This window comes from Vitis riparia, chromosome 1 (genome assembly GCF_004353265.1).
Source record: "Vitis riparia cultivar Riparia Gloire de Montpellier isolate 1030 chromosome 1, EGFV_Vit.rip_1.0, whole genome shotgun sequence".
Classification (NCBI taxonomy): domain Eukaryota; kingdom Viridiplantae; phylum Streptophyta; class Magnoliopsida; order Vitales; family Vitaceae; genus Vitis; species Vitis riparia.
Genome location: NC_048431.1, coordinates 21,629,715 through 21,648,613, shown reverse-complemented (window position 1 = coordinate 21,648,613; position 18,899 = coordinate 21,629,715). Strand labels below are relative to the sequence as shown.

General features: G+C 33.1%; 2 protein-coding genes and 1 non-coding gene across 3 annotated transcripts; 2 read left to right on the top strand and 1 right to left on the bottom strand.

Annotated features, from left to right (window-relative positions):
* Nucleotides 1-2,877: 2,877 nt before the first annotated feature.
* On the top strand, nt 2,878-8,133 carry LOC117919549 (U-box domain-containing protein 45-like). Its single transcript, XM_034836710.1, has 6 exons — nt 2,878-3,068; nt 3,971-4,059; nt 4,618-4,803; nt 5,165-5,272; nt 5,471-6,645; nt 7,012-8,133. The coding sequence occupies exons 2-6, from the start codon at nt 4,009-4,011 to the stop codon at nt 7,841-7,843; spliced, it is 2,352 nt and encodes a 783-aa protein (XP_034692601.1). The 5' UTR covers nt 2,878-3,068; nt 3,971-4,008; the 3' UTR covers nt 7,844-8,133.
* Nucleotides 8,134-15,750: 7,617 nt separating this feature from the next.
* On the top strand, nt 15,751-15,823 carry TRNAK-CUU. Its single transcript has one exon. It is a non-coding gene; the product is annotated as a tRNA-Lys (tRNA).
* Nucleotides 15,824-16,306: 483 nt separating this feature from the next.
* On the bottom strand, nt 16,307-18,117 carry LOC117922504 (AAA-ATPase At3g50940-like). The gene is made up of 2 exons (XM_034840637.1): nt 17,120-18,117; nt 16,307-17,018 (listed from the first exon to the last, which is right to left on the bottom strand). The coding sequence occupies exons 1-2, from the start codon at nt 18,107-18,109 to the stop codon at nt 16,506-16,508; spliced, it is 1,503 nt and encodes a 500-aa protein (XP_034696528.1). The 5' UTR covers nt 18,110-18,117; the 3' UTR covers nt 16,307-16,505.
* Nucleotides 18,118-18,899: the final 782 nt, after the last annotated feature.

The following is an 18,899-nucleotide window of genomic DNA, read 5'->3' as shown; positions in this document are numbered from 1 at the left end:
GCTAAAGAATTCTTAGTGGTTCTTGTCGAAGTACTATTTTTGCAATTTAGCACTTACCCATGTTAAAATGTGTGGAAGTCTGTTTCATGTCACACCATGTAAAAGAATGATGTTGTTGTTAACTCTTTGTAGAAGTGAGGGGATAGAGTCATGGACTTTTCTTTCCTCTTTTACTTGGAGAAATTAAAAGATTAGGACTATATAAAAGAAGAAAAGGAGATTCCAAGAGTTTGCAATGATCACGGAAAATATCACGTAGGTTCGAGATGAGTTGCTCTCATCCTATTCTTGTCGGGTTTATAAAAACCTATGATGATGTCCCTATCCTATTTAGTATGTATATTAATTAGAGTAAGTAAATTGTTTTATAAACTTTTGTAACTTATTTTTTGGAAGAAGATTTTTTTTTTTAATTATTTTACATGTTAAAAAAATAAGAAAATGAAAAAAAAACTTGAATTAAATTATTTTTAAAATTTAATCATTTATAGGGGTGGGATAAATGAATATTTGAATCAAACCCCACCCTAACTCATTTATTTTCATTTCAATCTCAACCTATTAGGAGCAACGAGGAGTGTGCACTAAAAAAACCTAACCCATTGTTATTCTTAAAAATGATATATATATTTATAATTTTGGAGATGATTATTCACGACTTTAAAATATGTACTTCTTCTCTCATACAAAATTGATGTTCTGGTTTGCCTTCCTCAAAGGTGTTACTCCTTATGAACATTAGGAATTTCTCTTTCCATTTTTTTTTCATATAGGCTTGATATCCTTATTAATTCATGAATTGTATTATATATTTTTCGGTTAAGGATTAATTTTGATGTCATATGTTATGATTGATTGATATTAAATAAATATCATCTTTTTTAAACTTATGATTTTTACAACAGTGATTAAAACTTTACAATGTTTTTATTTGGTTTAAGAGTGTGTTTGATAATAATTATATGAAACATTTATAATATTTTTAATATTTAAAATTTTTTATCTTTTAAGTATTAGAATGCTAAAAATGCTTTTTATAGTGCCAAACAGACTTTAATGATATGTATTATAATATTTTTGCAAAACATTTATGTTATAGATTTTTGTGCAAGGTCATCTACTCTTATACCTTACCTTAAAAGCTTTAACGCTTCCGCTAGATCAGAGGTAAGATTAGGATTCTAATATGCCACGTGTTATTGTGGATTGATTCTTTGTATCAAATGTTGGATAAATTAAACTAACATTTTTAATGAAATGAACTATTAAATCACAGGATCCACGTCTTCTCTTATCCACAATTATTTAAGTCATGTTTACTAGTGGAAATAAAAGTAGAAGAATATTACCTTTTTCTGGAAAACTGTTAAAATTCATTTCATGATCGCAGTAAAATTTCTTTTATCTGGGTAGGGTAAAAAATAAACGTAGGCAACAAAATAAGCGGCGCGTATCTCGAGCGCGTGTCATTGACGAAGCAATTATTTTTGTACACGAAGCAGTATTCGGCAACTTAGTATAACGATTATAAACCGTGACAAACAGAATAACAGAAAGCTTTCCCATCACGCTCTCTGATCGCAAATGTGAATCACAAATTCAAAATTTTCACCCAAGAACTACGTAAATCACGGATCAAAGGCGACACGTCATTTGATATTCTGTTAAAATGGACGGTTAAAAATAAACCACGTGGCCAGTAGTGAGTCAAGTCTTAAAAAGTCAATATTTTTCAGATTCCGGACTCCTATTTGGGGGCATAAGCTGCGGAAGGACGGATATAGTTGATTTTTTTATAATAATAGAATCACCCCTCATATTCTTCATAATTACAAGAACTGCCATTCTTTGTAGTTTTTTCTTTAAAGGTACAAAATACACAAGCCACTTACCCGTTTTAAATTATTTATTTATTTTTGTTAATATTTATTAAACAAGCAAAGGGGCTTTTTGGCTTTAGTTCACTTTGCTTTAAATTTAAAAAATGTAAAGATAAAATAATAAATAATTTTTTTTATATCACTACCTAACATGGTGGATTGTTTAACTTTCAAGATATTAAATAATTAAAAAAGTTAATTATTATTATTATAAATATAAATTAATATTTAAATTATGCACTTGGTAGTATTTTATTAATTAATTTTTTTTTGAGATGTAACAATGCCATTTTTAAATTCAAGATGAGTCACCAAAATGATAATTTATAGAATATGGTCGACAAAGTGTAATATATGAGATGATTAAAGTCGTATTCTAAAAATTATCCAAATTTTATATAAAAATATATAATTTTTGAGCTTTTCGATAAAATAAAAACTCTTAAAATAATATATGATTTATAAAATAAATGATATTAAAAATATTAATTTTTGAGGTAAATATAATTTTTAAAGAAAAAATAGGAAGTGTATCCACTTGGTAAGATTTATTATTTATTACAAACTGTAATTTCAAAAAACAGTTATTTTAACGACCAATTAATATTCTCTCAGTTTTCCCATCTGTAAAAATTAGACAACGGCCTTTGTCGAGAACCAACATGCAACCGCCAAAATAGCAACACACCACGTACAAAACCCTAATTTCACAATGAATATGGGTAGTTTCGTCATTTCAGCCAACATTAATTGACAGATCTGCTAACCGACAAACCCGGAGGTCGGCAACTGTCGGCCGGTGAACGGGGGAGACAAAAGCGGCGAAAATTCTAATTATAATTTAGAAAAAAATCACAAAAAATTATTATAATAATAATAAATTTTAAAAAACTTAAATCTCTCAAAACACCGGTTGATTATTCTATATTTTTTTAAATAAGTAAATAAATAAACAACCCAAAAATAAAAAAATAATTTTAATATTCCTTCCCATTGCCCATTTACAATAACCCCAAAGCCCAGCCTCTCCTCTCAAACTCACTGCGAGAAATTCTCAGTCCTAAGGCCAAGTGATGAGATGGGAAATTGGTGATGGAAACCCTAATTCGTTGTTGCATTTGAGGGCGGTGAATTTGTGTGTAGGTGGGGTTTTTATGAAGCCTCCAGAGCTTGTTCCGATTTTTCTTGGTACGTTTTTTGCTATGAATCCTAGTTGGGTTTTGGATGAGTAAATTTGGGATTGGAAATTTGGGGTGTTTTTGTTGTGGTTTTCCATTTTTTTTTGGTGGGTTTCGTATTGGGTGTGTTTTCATTTCGGGTCTGAGTCGCATTTTGGGTAATTTGCGTTTTTTTATTTTATTTTTTATGATTGGAGAATTGCTTTCTTTGTTTTTCTTGGTTGTATAATTATGGGTTTTTTATTTTTCTCTCTTGGGAAATTCGGTGCTCGATTGTGTGATATTGCTCACATTTGAGATCTCAGCTGAGAGGTCATTTTTCTAATTTTAATTTTTTTTCAACTGAATTTGTTTTTAAAGTTTCTATTTCTGGTGTTGGATGAAACGTCCAAACCGAACTTATGGATAATTTATTTTTTCTTTGGGAATTTTCTTTTGGGTTTTGAATTCTGGGTGTTAGATGAAAGGTCTGAGTTTAATTTTGTATATATTTTTTTTCCAATGCTTCTCATGCAATTTTTTGTTGGGTTTTTCTTTTCTTTTCTTTTTCTATTTATTTTATTTTATAAAATGTTGCCGTGAATTTCAATTTTTCGATGTTAGACGAAATGTCTAAATCAAATGGTATTGGGATGAATCTTGTTTCACTGGGTGTTTTCATCAAATAGTAGCTTTCTGTGTCACCTCTCTCTCTTTTTCTCCCTTGTTCCTTAATCTATTTTCTTCTAGTTTCTTGAGTTTTTTGGTCATCCCTGACATATGGTAATTTTTCTGGCTTCTATTAATATAATAAAACTTAAACATTTATTACCTTTTCTTGTCTAATTTGGTTAACGCAGAAAATTCTTTCATTTCTAACAATTTTCATTAAAGTTCATACTGATTTGATGATTTATTCTTTTTGCATTTCAGACAATTCAAACATCTGTAGTAGTTTTCTACCATAAATTATGGATATTCATGAGGTTGAAGAGAGTTTGTTCGCGGTCAGTGATGCCAAGGTATGGATGCTATATCTGCTTGAAGTTTTAAGAAATGAGCGTTGGGAATTTTATTCTGACTTGCTTATTTTGGGTTATTTGTAGAATTCTTTTCCTTAAAGATTTAGAAATGGTTTTGGATCATATACTTGAGATTGTTTGAGAAGGTTGATTAGTTTTACAGTAGGGTTTGGGTTGATGTTATATGTGGATATGTGTAATTCATCTCAGGGTGCTGGGGTTCTTTTGCCCCCTTTGTTATTCTAATCTATATACCTCACATATCTATGATGGGTATTTCAGTTTAGCAATAAACTTTTCCCGCCAGGCTCCGAAATAGAAATTACTATAACCTATTGGCCACAGGGATTTTCACACAAACTGGGTTTGATGCTGTAATTGGTTTTTCAGTTTCCAATTAGAGTAAGTTGATTTGCAGAAAGGCTACCTCTTTCCGAAGTGGAGTAAATTAGAAATTTTGTTGAAACATGGATTAAAAAAAAAATCTAACAAGTCTTTGAACTTCATATAGTTCTGTTAACTAAGGTGCCTGATGAACTGATGTGATTGCTTGTGCAGTTACATGGAGGGATGTGCAGGACGCTCTCCACGATTTATTGCAAAATACTGGAAATTTTCCCTGTTCTGGAAGCAGCAAGGCCTAGGAGCAAATCAGGTATTCAGGCATTATGCTCATTGCACATAGCGCTGGAGAAGGCCAAGAATATTCTTCAGCATTGCTCGGAATGTAGTAAACTTTATTTGGTAAGTATTGTCCCAGTTGCATGAATATGTTTGTGCTGCAATTATTATTCCTTGTACTATAGAATTTAGCTGTTTTTCTACTTTTTTTTTCAAACAAGGAATCGAATATCCATACGTGATATTGCTTGTCTGTGCTGATGGAATAAATAAATATGTTGATCAATTATCCAGTCCCCCCCTCCTGATGGTTTATAATATATATATATATATATATATATAGGTTGCCACATCTTTAAAGGGGATAAGCTGATAAATAGCTGTATGGTTTAGCTCCTAATTTTCAATTTTATATTCATTTTTGAAAAAAATGAAAATTTTCAACCATGAATGTTTTACTATGACTTTCATTGTTTTCATGCAGGCTATTACTGGTGATTCAGTGGCTTTAAAATTTGAGAAGGCACGATGTGCTCTTGCAGATAGTCTGAGGCGAGTTGAAGATATTGTTCCACAAACTATTGGTGTCCAGGTAACACTTACAGAAGTTACTTTTGTTTTCTCTCTCTCTCTTGATTAGGATATGTAGTTTCATTTGTTTAATATTAATTCATGGTTCCATACACTGTAAGAAAACAGTAGTAGCAATTTCATGGTTCTTATAACCATTATTTTTGTCTCTTTGATGAATCATCGATCTTAATATCTTTTGTAACCATTCACATTCCAGATTTCTGAGATAGTAAGTGAACTTGAGGGAACTGCATTCACACTTGATCCATTGGAGAAGCAAGTTGGTGATGATATAATTGCATTGCTCCAGCAGGGCAGAAAATTCAACAACAGCAATGACAATAATGAGCTCGAGTCTTTTCACCAAGCTGCTTCTAGACTTGGTATCACCTCTTCAAGAGCAGCCCTTACAGAGAGAAGAGCTCTTAAGAAGCTCATAGAAAGAGCTCGTATTGAGGAAGACAAGCGGAAAGAATCAATTGTTGCTTATCTTTTACATCTCATGAGAAAATACTCCAAGTTATTTAGAAGTGAGTTATCAGATGACAATGATTCACAGGGTTCAGCTCCTTGTTCGCCGACTGTTATGGGTTCTCTTGAAGATGGTGTTGGACCTGCAGTCTATGGTCATGCCTTTGAGAGACAGCTCTCAAAACTTGGTTCTTTCAATTTCAAGCCAAATAATAGGAGATCTGGGCAGATGCCACTTCCACAAGAAGAGTTGAGGTGTCCAATATCATTGCAGCTCATGTATGATCCAGTGATAATATCTTCTGGGCAAACGTATGAAAGAATCTGCATTGAGAAATGGTTCAGTGATGGGCACAACACTTGCCCGAAGACTCAACAGCAGCTATCTCATCTTTGTCTAACTCCTAATTACTGTGTTAAGGGTCTCATTGCGAGCTGGTGTGAACAGAATGGAGTTCCTGTTCCTGATGGCCCTCCAGAGTCTCTTGATCTCAACTACTGGAGGCTCGCCTTGTCTGAGTGTGAGTCAACAAATTCGAAATCAATGGACAGCATTGGTTCCTGCAAGATGAAGGGGGTAAAGGTGGTTCCTTTAGAGGAGAGTGGCATAATTGAGGAGGTTGAGGGAAATGAAATGGAAAATGTGCATGAACAGGATGAAGAGTCTGAAAACGTGTTTGAAAGATATGAGAACTTTCTGGCTATCTTGGATGGAGAGGAAGACTTGAGGAAAAAGTGCAAGGTGGCAGAACAGATCAGACACTTGCTAAAGGACGATGAGGAAGCCAGGAATTTTATGGGAGCTAATGGGTTTGTTGAAGCATTGATGCGCTTTTTAGAGTTGGCTGTGCGAGGAAGGAATGAAATGGCTCAGGAAATTGGGGCTATGGCTCTGTTCAATCTTGCTGTTAACAATAACAGGTTTGTAATGTTGGTCAATGCTTTCAAGAATTTCAAAATTGCAAATGTGGCCCTTGGCTCTGATAATATACGGAATAATGGTAGAATTTACTTTTATTATAAGGGTTTATTTACATAAAATGGTCTAAATGGTCCTTGACCATAAGAAGATCTTGAAATAATTGGGAGTTTATTTACATTAATGGTCATTTATGATAGAATAATTTTTTGAAAATAATACCAGGGCTTACAGTGGTTTTAATATGCCATTACTTGTTTAAAATGAATTCTAATTCTGCTCTCATTCTTTTTAATCTCATTTTCTTAAAATTGAGGGGGATGTATCTGTAATTTCGATGTACTAACTTCATATATTCTGCTTTTCAGAAACAAGGAACTGATGTTGGCAGCGGGAGTACTCCCATTGCTTGAGGAAATGATCCCCAATTCCAACTCCCATGGATCAGCTACAGCCCTCTACCTGAACCTTTCTTGTCTTGAAGAAGCCAAGCCCATGATTAGCACAAGCCAAGCTGTCCCCTTTTTAATCCATCTGCTTGGAGCTAAAACTGAACCGCAATGCAAGCTCGATGCCCTCCATGCCCTCTATAATCTCTCCACCCATCCCGCCAATATCCCCAACCTACTTGCAGCTGGCATTATCAGCGGCCTCCATTCCCTTCTCACAGACCCGGCTGACAACACATGGACAGAAAAAACCTTGGCTGTCTTTGTAAACTTGGCTTCAAATAAATTAGGAAAAGATGAAATCATGGTAGCCCCTGGCCTTATTAGTGGGTTGGCAACAATATTGGATGTTGGTGAGGCCATTGAGCAGGAGCAAGCTGTTGTCTGTCTTCTGATCTTATGTAATGGGAGTGAGAAATGCAGTCAGATGGTCCTCCAAGAAGGGGTGATACCTGCATTGGTTTCCATATCAGTGAATGGGACCGTGAGAGGGAAAGAAAAGGCTCAGAAACTTCTGATGCTGTTTCGGGAGCAGCGGCAGCGAGACCCATCACCTGTTGGGAGTCCTCATCATACTGAAAGCAGTACTGAGGCTGTGCCTGGTCCTGAATCAAAGCCATTGGAATCAAAAGCGCTGGAAACAAAGCCATTGGAATCCAAGCCATATTGTAAATCGATCTCAAGAAGAAAAGTGGGAAAGGCTTGGAATTACTTGTGGAAGAGCAAGAACTATTCGGTTTACCAGTGTTGAAGTCACGTATTTCTCTGGTCAGTGTTGTAAATTTCTCATGTATTTTGCTTTTGTCCTGTCCCCGTGGACGCTATTTATTTTTGGTTTTTCAAAGAGAAGAAGAGATGTACAGGCCCCTGTAATCTATGGATTTTTGTATCTTTCTCTCGCCTTGTTTGTTCTGGGTAGGAATACATGTATCACAAAATGTTGTAATTCAGTGGTTAGAGCCTTTTGTATGTTAGATTTATATGAGGAGGCTCTAAACAAAACTTTCACACGTTTGAAAGCTAAGCAGGTGATTTCTGTTCCCTGTTTGAAGATTCTGCCCTTTCACAGTAGGAAAAATCCCCTCACCATGAACAGAGATAGAAGCAGTCCATTCTGAAAATGGCTTGTGGGGTTAAATATTCCGGGTATATTGGCTTTCATCATGGGGTTTAAAGTGTGGATCTCTCGGTCATTTGTCACGTGTGTTGTTGGAGCACTATCTGTCGGCCATGAAAACTAAGAACCCCAAGTTTTTGACCAATTGTTTTTATTTTTCTTCATAGTCAAACTAAAAAGATTATTTATTTTCTACTCTTAAAAACATAAAATAAAATGTTTTGAACATCTTTTAATTATTTTAAGTTATTTTTACTTATTTTTTTAAAATTGAAGTATTAGATATAAAAATTATTAATATTTTAGGTTCTCAAATGTATTTTTGTTTTTGTTTTACAAAATATGACAAAATGGTTTTTAAAAATTGTTACTAAGGCACTATTTTATAATTCTTTTTTAAAACAGTTTTTAATCCTTCAAAATAAAATATAGTAAAACATATTTAACAACAAAAAAAATAGATAGTTTTCTATTTTCTAAAATAAAAAATTGCAAAACATATTTAACCATTAGAAAACATACATTAAATAATAACTTTGTTTGGTAATTGTTTTAAAAAACAATTCTAAAAAATAATTTTTAAAAATAGTTTTTGACAAATATTCTTTAATGTTTTGTACAATAAAAATTTGTTTGAGAATTATTTTTAACCTATTTTTTATATAATACTTTATTTTTAACAATTTTCTGTATTTGTATAATTATTTTTTTTAAACAATCCTCTAAAAATAAATGAAAATAATTGAAAATAGTAAAAATATGTTATCTGAAAACACATTATTTTTTGTTTTTAAGGGTAAAAATCTATTTTTTATTTTTTAGTTGTTAAATGTATTTTTTTTAAAAAATTTTTAATTTTAGAAAATAAACATTTATTTTTAAAAATAGTTACCAAAATAGCCCTTATTCCAAGTTATTTTTACTTATTTTTTAAGAATTGTTTTAAAACCTTTTTTTCAAACATAGCCAAAAACACTCGTGGAATTGAAGCTAAAAGATTCAAGGGATAACCGATCAAAAGGGACAAAAATCCCTCAATATTGTAAAACTAACCCCCCACTTTTAATAGCCTCCAAAATGACCCAATCTAGACAAAAATACCCCTCAGCTACATCAACTCTTTTTTCCCTCCTATTCTAATTTTATTTCCCTCCATTCATCTCTTTTTTATTCTTTCTTCCACTTTCTCCTTCTTTTTTCATTTTCTCCTGTTATTCCGTTTCTCTCTTTTCAGTGCATTTCTTCAAGTCTCACACAATTTCTCTTCAGATTTCTTCAACTTAAAGCGCTTTAAGTTGTGGTTGGATAAACAATGTACGTTTATTTTTATTTTTCCATATTTTTTTCTTTCATGTTTTATTTATTGAATATTTTCAAACATTTAATGAGATGTAGTAAATATTTAAATAAGTTTGAAATTGTTATAATTTTTTTAATATCATTTACGGTCATGAAAAAGGGGATTAAAATAAGGAAACAATCAGCTTAAAAAGTGTAGTTTGGAGAAACATTGTCTATATGGAAAAATCAAATGATGGTAAGTAATAAAACTTATGGAATTTTATGGTGGTTTTGGTATTGTTTGCATATTTGTTCTTTATATAATATATGTGTTAATAGGGTTTTGATATAATATATAAAATTATCTTTTTTAGTTATATACCAAAACCTTACGGATATTAAGTTGAACTTGATGTATGTTAAGTTGAACTTGACGTAAGTTAAGATTGTATATAGTTATTTTATAGTAACATTATATTATTGTTATTTTATTTAATTATACTCAATTTGAGTTGAATTATTTGCAAATTACCCTTGACATTAAATGAATTACAACATAACCAATCTTTTAGTAAATAAATATATTTTTATTGTTTAAAATAGTTTAGAGTTACAATGTCTGAATTTATTTAATAACTATATACATTGTATTTCTATAGCATTATTGGTATTATTTGAGGTAGTAAAGATGATTAATAATGTTATTTATTTGTTGTTTATTAAAAAAATAAATATGTGTAATGAAATAATATGTATTTAATAATGAATGAGTTTTTAAAATTAATACCTACTTATTGGTGTTAATGCTATGATGTAACTAAAAAATATTCTAATATTGTTTGTTGATGCCACTAATTGAATTATTTTGTTATTTCAGTGGTTGATGAAGTAGGAATAATGCTTTTACATGAAGGAGAATGAGTACGAGATGGAAATGCTTTCTATTTCGAAGGAAGTAAAAGTAAAGACATTGAGATCCCGAAAACTATATCACATAAAGAGTTATTAGGGGTTGTCCATCATATTCTGAAGCTAGATCCAACAAATTGTTTTCTTTCAATGAAGTATGTATTCAATGGCAACATACCCACAAGTCCTATACAACTAACTGATGATGGGGATGTGAAATTCTTTATTGGTTTAAATTGTACAAATGGTAAACTGTCCGTTTCATTGTGCATCACAGTTGAAAAGAGAATTGATAATCACAATCAGAAATCAATTTGCAATTCTTATTCTGAATGTCATATGTCTTCTGAGATTGATAAAGAATTGAATGGGGACTCAATGTTGATGCAAAAAAGTAGACACATTCATTGTGATTTAGTTGAAACTCTTACTGTTGATGGTGAAAATGGACTAAGATTTCAAAATGAGTCACTTGAAGGGTATAAAGTTCATGATTGGAACATGAATGAGACTGCAATTAATGAGGAGGATTATATGATGAATACTAACCCTACTAATGATAAGCAAGTGACCCAAATTGGCTCATTCAGAACTGTTTCAGCTCAGAGTGCAGAAATCTTGACCATAATTGATACAAATGATGGTTTCATACATGACAATCCCACTATAATCGAAGATGTAGCAAATGAAAGACAAAACATGATGCAACAACCTATAGTTAGTGGAATTAGTGATGACCATCTAGAAGAGCACCAAATATACTCAAGTAAGAAAGAATTACAAAGGAAGTTGTATATGATGGCTCTAAAAAGGAAGTTTGAGTTCAAAACAACTAAATCCATTACTAAGTTATTGTTTGTTGAATGTTTTGATAAAGAATGCAAGTGGCGAGTTCGTGCTACCAAGTTGGGGATTTCCAATATGTTTCAAATAATGAAATTATATTCAACACACACTTTTCAGGTAGATATGATGTCTTGTGACAATTGACATGCAAGTAGTTGGTTGATTGGTGAGAGTATAAGAGAAACATATCAAGGGGTTGGTTGTGAATTTCGACCAAAAGACATTGTAGCAGACATTCGAAAGCAGTATGGCGTTCAAATCAGTTATGATAAGGCGTGGAGAGCCGGAGAACTTGCTCTAGGTTCTATTAGGGGATCACCTAAGGAGTCTTATAACACTTTACCATCATATTGCTATGTTTTAGAGCAAAAAAATCATGGTACCATTACTAATATAGTTACTGATTGTGATAATCAATTCGAATACTTTTTTATGTCGATTGGTGCATCTCTTGCTGGGTTTCACACATCAATAAGGCATGTGGTTGTAGTTGATAAGACATTTTTGAAAGCAAAGTACTTAGGGACTTTATTTATTGCAGCGTGTAAAGATGGCAACAATCAGATATACCCTTTAGCCTTTGGGATTAGTGATTCAGAAAATGATGCCTCATGGGAGTGGTTTTTACAAAAACTGCATGATGCACTTGGACACATTGATGATTTGTTTATGATATCAGATCGACATGGTAGCATTGAGAAAGCAGTACATAAAGTATTTCCCCATGCGAGGCATGGTGTCTATACTTATCACGTTGGACAAATTTTGAAGACAAAGTTCAAGAATCCTGCAATTCATAAGTTGTTCCATGATGCTGCCCATGCTTATCGTGTTTCAGAGTTTAATTTTATATTTGGGCAACTAGAGATGATTGACCTAAGAGTAGCAAGATATTTGATGGATATAGGAGTTGATCGATGAGCACGTTCATATTCTACCGGAAAAAGATATAATATCAGATGATAAGGATCGTTGAAAGCCTTAATGTCGTGTTGAAAAATGCTAGAGATCTTCCGGTTTTGCAATTGGTTGAAGAATTGAGAAACTTACTTCAAAAATGGTTTGTGACTCGTCAACAACAAGCAATGTCAATGTCAATTGAACTTACCATGTGGGCTGATAGAGAACTTCATTCAAGGTATAATATGTCGGCAACATATCTAGTGGAACCTATCAACTCCAAGGAGTGTAATGTTAACTATGCTGGCATTAGTGCTCAAGTGAATTTAGACACTCGTTCATGCACATGTCGACAGTTTGATCTTGATCATATTCCATGTGCACATGCTATTGCTACTTGTAGATTTTACAACATTTCATGTTACACTTTGTGCTCCAAGTATTTTACTACGAAAGCATTGTTATCTTCATATTTAGAGTGTATTTATCCAATTGGAAATGAAATAGATTGGGTAGTACCTAATCATATTCGTGACAAAGTTATATTACCACCTAAAACGAGACGCCCAACAGGAAGACCAAGGAAAGTAAGAATTCCTTCTAGTGGAGAGGGCAAGAGCACATCTCGTTGTAGTCGATGTGGTCAATATGGGCATAATCGAAAAACATGTAAACGACCAATCCCTTGATATCATGATAGCTTTGGCACTCTATGAACTTACATGGAATGAAAATTGTAATAGTGAGCTTTTTTGTTTTTTTGGTACCCATGTGAACAGAAATGTAAGTTACTTTTTTTGTATAAGGTGATAGGATAAGCACATAGATGAATATTGTAATAATGATCCCCTTTTTTTGCATACCCATAGAAATGGAGATATTTGTTACTTTTGTACATATATGTTATGATGAGTTATGTATAAAGTATGAATGAAAATTGCATGTTTATTCTCAAACTATGGACTCAACTGTTCTCACGTTTATTGATAAGGAACTTGATAATAATTAAGTTCAGGTTTTGTCTTAAGACTGTAAACTTAACTACCTTCAAGTTTGTACATAAAACAACTTGACAATGGTTAAGTTCAGGTTTTGTCTAAAGACTGTTGACTTAACTGCCTTCAAGTTTGTACATAAAACAACTTGACAATGGTTAAGTTCAGGTTTTGTCTAAAGACTATTGACTTAACTGCCTTCAAGTTGGTACATAAAACAACTTGACAATAGTTAAGTTCAGGTTTTGTTTAAAGATTGTGGACTTAACTACCTTCAAGTTTATACATAAAACAGCTTGACAATAGTTAAGTTTAGGTTTTGTTTAAAGACTGTGAACTTAACTACCTTCAAGTTTGTACATAAAACAACTTGACAATAGTTAAGTTCAGGTTTTGTCTGAAGACTGTGGACTTAACTACCTTCAAGTTTGTACACATAACAACTTGACAACGATCAAGTTTAGTTTAAAAGGTCAATTGTATGCATAACTATCGAACAACATTCATCAAAATATCCAAGCATATATATCAAGTTGTCCAACTACATTTATCAAAATGTCTAACTACATATATGAAGCTATCCAATTACATATAACTAACCATCCAACTACATTATCAAAATATGAAATATCAACATGAATTCATTACATAGGCAAGTATTTCATATAAAATAACTCTACTTCCATTTTTTCCCGAAACCAGTCCATTCGAGCACTTGTTAATGACTTCAATAGATGGTTGTGCATTAAGTATTCAACATATTTGATAACAAACATGCCACAATCACCACTGCATGGTACACAAATAATCAATGTTAGGGCTATTATTAAGGATTAAGTGTATAAGATATGAAAATAAATTTAAGATCACTTACTCATTTTCCTGTTGAGGAATATCTTGTAGTCGTTCAATTTCCCATTCCTGGTAGTTAACTTTTGTGTCACCATGAAACCCATAATATGTTATTGCATTCAATATATGCGGCAACAATTTGGCTAATGGTTTAATGGCAACTTGCAATCTTGCATTATTATTGATGCCTATCAATGAGTCATATACATATATAATCCTTCGATGAAGGTGGACAACTCCTAATACCCAATGACTAGCCCGAACATTGATGGGGACATACACAATGTCAACATCAGGCCATTTGATAGAATAAAGAGGCTGCAAACCATTGACATAATCAATAAGAATGTCATTCTCTGGTAATTTGAATTGGTTCCATTTCTTGCCATGCTTAATCCATCTTGCTTGAGCATTTTGTTACATAGAATAAAGTTAACATACATAAATAAATAATCAAGATCATAAGATTCATTATTACAAAAAATTAAAAATGATAACTAAAATTCAAACTACACATACCCAAAACATAGTATCCACTATGGTAAACTTTTGGGAAAAAAGATGAGGATTTTCTATTCGCCACTTCCGGAAAAAGAAGAAGGCAACATCAATGTGCTAACAATTACAACCTGTTTATTCTAGTGTTTATTGAAATTTGAAACAAAACCAAACCATTTTGAAATTGCAACCTGTTGACAATGAACTTGATAGCAGTTAAGTTCAGTTTTTTCTTAACATATATATTTAAATCAAAATTCTAAATATTTGGATAAAATAATTTCATAAAAATTATATTCAAATACGTTATAAATTCATAACAAATAACTTCATTACACAAAATTTCAAAACCTTTTGATGGTAAACTTGATAGTAGTTAAGTTTAGTTTTTTTTCTAATTATTTAAATATTGCTTTAAACCTTGGGCTATAACACCACTGAGAAAATTTTCAACAATTAGATTATCAATTCATGAAAAATAAATTCATAAAAAAAGGATAATCGATTAAAAGGGATAAAATTTAAAAAAAAAAAATTAAAAATCAAAATTTCAAGTAGAAAATTAATGCTTACTGAATCAGTTGATTTCTTCTCATTTTCTGATGACGATGATGAGGTTTCAAAACCTTCCTTTCTTTCACTTCTCTTTTTTCTCAAAATTTTATACCTCTTCTATTTTGTATTTTTCATCACCGAATTTTTTTCTTCCTCCATTTTCATGAATTGAATCAATACATAATATCAGAAAGATGAAAAATAGGGTTTGATTTAAAAAAAATAAAAGGAACCAAAATAAGACACTTAGGGTTTCTTCTTATTTCATGGATGAAGATTCATATGTACAGTTCGAAAAACTGAAATCAAAGAATGAAACAGTGAAACTTACTTTCTGTTTTTTCCTTGTGTTGTGTTGTCTTTTTGTTCTCTTGCAATAAACGGAAAAGTCCTTCATGATTTCTTTCTCGCAGGTTAACAGATGGAACAAATGGGTTTGCAAGGTAAGGAAGAGACACAGCACAGGGGAAAATTGGAGTTAGAGGGAAAATGGGCTGAAAAGATAGTTGAGGGGGTATTTTTGTCCGAGTTGGGTCATTTTTGAGACTTAAATAAGTGGGGGGTTAGTTTTGCAATATTGAGGGATTTTTGACCCTTTTAATCGGTTATCCTAAGATTCAATGGGTCACGCGACACCTCATTTGTTTTTGTGGCTTGCTTGACATATTATAGTCATGTAGATTACTTACAAAAAAAGCCAACCAAGCCCGTCTAGCTCAGTCGGTAGAGCGCAAGGCTCTTAACCTTGTGGTCGTGGGTTCGAGCCCCACGGTGGGCGTCGCTCCTCTTTTCGACCTTTTTCATATGAGTTAATTAACATCGCATTTTAAGGAGCTGAATATGACTTTTTCTGACTAAAATATTCTCCTCCAATAATTTTTTATTCTTATGTCATTTTAAAAGCACTTTTTTCAAAGAAGAAAAAAAAAATAAAAAAAATGTGAAGTAATCATTTAATTAAAGTTATAGTTTTCACTTTTCAAAGCTGGAAGCTATTTTCCTATTTTTCTTTTGATATTTAACTAAAATAAAATAAAATAATCCTTACATCAACAAAATAATTCTAAATTTTTTTTTTAAAATACAACATGATGCTCTTTTAATAAGGATATTCTTTCTAAGATTTTTATGTCGGTATAATGTCAAAGTGCTTTTTGAAGGAAAAAAATATTTATATTTAAATTGTATTGTAAACTTTAAAAGAGTTATTATTATTATTATTTTACCCATGTCTCTTTCAAGTTCATCAGCATCTGCTACAAATCCCACATCGGAGAGAAAGAGAAAGAGACTTAAACCAGATTATACATATGAAAATTTTAACCACATTTTACATACTTACCTGCCCCTCCATCCCCATTGAAATTCAATCATACTTTTACAGGCCTCAGAGTAGGCAGGATTGGTTTTCTTCTACAGAGAGTCGTACCTCTTTTGCCTGTATTGATTTTGATTCTTTTTCATAGAAACGAGTATGCGCATGGCATAAAATCACAAGCCTCTAGTTCTCCACTCCTTATCTTCTGCCTCTTTGCTTCAACTACCATCTCACTTTGAACAACATCCTGCCTTTCTATTCCTTGGTCATCAACTTTCTTTCCTCGACAATTTGATTTATTTTCTGCAATCTTGGCCCTCTTGAGGAACGCGATGAGTCCTTCAAGGGCCACATCAGCTTCCTCACTTTTCATGAGCTCTTCTGCAATCTCTGCTGGGGTTACCTCCACCTCTGTTATCAGCCTTTCGATTTCAGTGAACAGTCTGTGGTTGCTTACTCCAAGGTAGTTGGAAGCCAGGGTCTTAAATCCATAGGGAGTGCAGTAGGACATGTGGATGTGCATATCCATGCGCCCTGGTCTCAGCAATGCAGGATCTATCCTGTCTTTGTGATTTGTTGTGAACACTATTATCCTCTCATCCCCACAGCTTGACCACAGCCCATCAATGAAATTAAGCAGCCCAGATAGTGTCAGCTGTCAGTCAATAAGCAAAAAAACAACAATTTATTACAAGGGGCGAGAGGAATTTCTAATTTTATGTATTATAGGGTGATTATATATCTCTGTAAACTGACCTGAGTGGTAGGTTGGTTGTATCTTCCAGCTTGTCTGTCTTGTAATTCAGTGCTGCAATCGATGTCCTCAATCACAAGTATTGATCTGTTCTTGGTGGAGACTAAGAGCTTTCTAAGCTGTGAGTTCCTCTGGAGACTTGTGAGCTCTAAATCATAGACATCAAATTTCAGATAGTTGGCCATGGCTGCAATCAAGCTTGTCTTGCCTGTGCCTGGAGGGCCATACAACAAATACCCTCTTTTCCATGCCTTACCAACTCTTTTATAGAACTTCCTCCTCCTTACAAATCTGTCCAAGTCTTTTATCAAGTCCTCCTTGAGCTTCAAATCCATGGCCAATGTTTCAAAAGTTGAGGGGTGGTCGAGATTGATGGACCCCCATGCTCCCCCACCAACCATGGCTCCTCCTTGGAAGTTCCCTAGGGAATAGAGCTTCACCACCTTGTTTTCTTCTTTTATCAATTCTGATCTCTCCACCACATATGGCAAGTAAGAGCTCAATACCTTCTCCATGTTTTTCTTAGGGAAACTGAGCTCAATTGATCTACGTTCGCCCTTGTCTCCACCCATGACCTTTTCAGTACTGGAAACCATTTCCCATTTGAGTTGAATTCCCTCAAATACATCAATAACCTTTTCACCCTTGTTGATGGTGATCAAGAGGTCCTTCTCTCTTGGAGCTCGGGAAACCCTGAGCCTACTGACTGCTGGGCTGATCTTGGTCTGCAGGTAGATTTCAGAAGCCTCAAAGATTTGATTCATGGCGTAGCCGTTGTATTCATCAATGACAAGAGTCATCTGAGAGGAGGGATCCCCAAGAAGCCTTCCAATTCCTGATAAAATCTTGTCCTGGAGTGGTTGAGGTATGAGCTGTTTGGCCATGGTCTGAACTTCATGTAGCATGGTTTTAACCACCATTGCTGATGCAGCAAAGGTGGTGTATGCTGATAAAACCGAAGATGTTGAAGGCATACTTACTATAGAAAACATGCTTTGGATTTGGATGAAGGAGTAGAAGGAAATTGTAGGTTTTATAGTGTTGAAAGCTTGCTTTTTCACATATATAGAACCAGGCTGTGGGACAAAGCTTCTTTGGAACCCTCAGCATTGGTGGCAACGAAATTAAATATAATACATACCACACAAAATGAGAATAGATCATAGATGCAAAATTCTTGTTTCTGACAAGTCAAACCCATAAAATGATCAGAATATGTTGATGTGAGTGATTATCCTTCTTTTGATTCCATAGAGTAACCAAATATCTAGGCAATTGGGTGACAACCATTGGTGATCCAAATCTTGTAGTTCACTGTCCAAAGTATATAAATCTCACTTGGCCTTAACCATTCTTAGTTTTATTTTGCTAAATCACATGCCCAGATGGAAACCCACAAAACAATATTGCATGATGATGATGATTTAAATGTTTCACCTATGTGACAGTGACAACAACAAAGATTGATGGTTTAGGAGCTTTGTCCCTTTTAAGGTATCGAAAGGAACTTCAAAATTTAGAAATGTAATCCAGAGTTTTACTTTATGTTTGATTCCAAGGAAAAGTAAAAATCACATTTAATTTAAATTAAGTAGAAACTTATAAATTTTAAAATTATTTTCTTTTTTTTAAAAAAAGTAAAATGAATTTGAAAAAACATGTAAATAGAGGGATGGAAACACCTAAATAAGGATGATAATAGGAGAAGTTTATTCAAGTACTGATCCACTCTTAATAGAATGAATTTGTGATAAGGATAAACAAGATAGAGACGAGTTTATT

Bases quoted from the DNA above. Each gene is read 5' to 3' on its own strand.
- LOC117922504 (XM_034840637.1), bottom strand. From the start codon at position 18,109: ATGTTTTCTATAGTAAGTATGCCTTCAACATCTTCGGTTTTATCAGCA. The intron at 17,019-17,119 runs GTCAGTTTACAG...ATTGACTGACAG, and splicing joins ACAACCAACCTACCACTCAG to CTGACACTATCTGGGCTGCT.
- LOC117919549 (XM_034836710.1), top strand. From the start codon at position 4,009: ATGGATATTCATGAGGTTGAAGAGAGTTTGTTCGCGGTCAGTGATGCC. The intron at 4,060-4,617 runs GTATGGATGCTA...TTGCTTGTGCAG, and splicing joins TCGCGGTCAGTGATGCCAAG to TTACATGGAGGGATGTGCAG. The intron at 6,646-7,011 runs GTTTGTAATGTT...TCTGCTTTTCAG, and splicing joins CTTGCTGTTAACAATAACAG to AAACAAGGAACTGATGTTGG.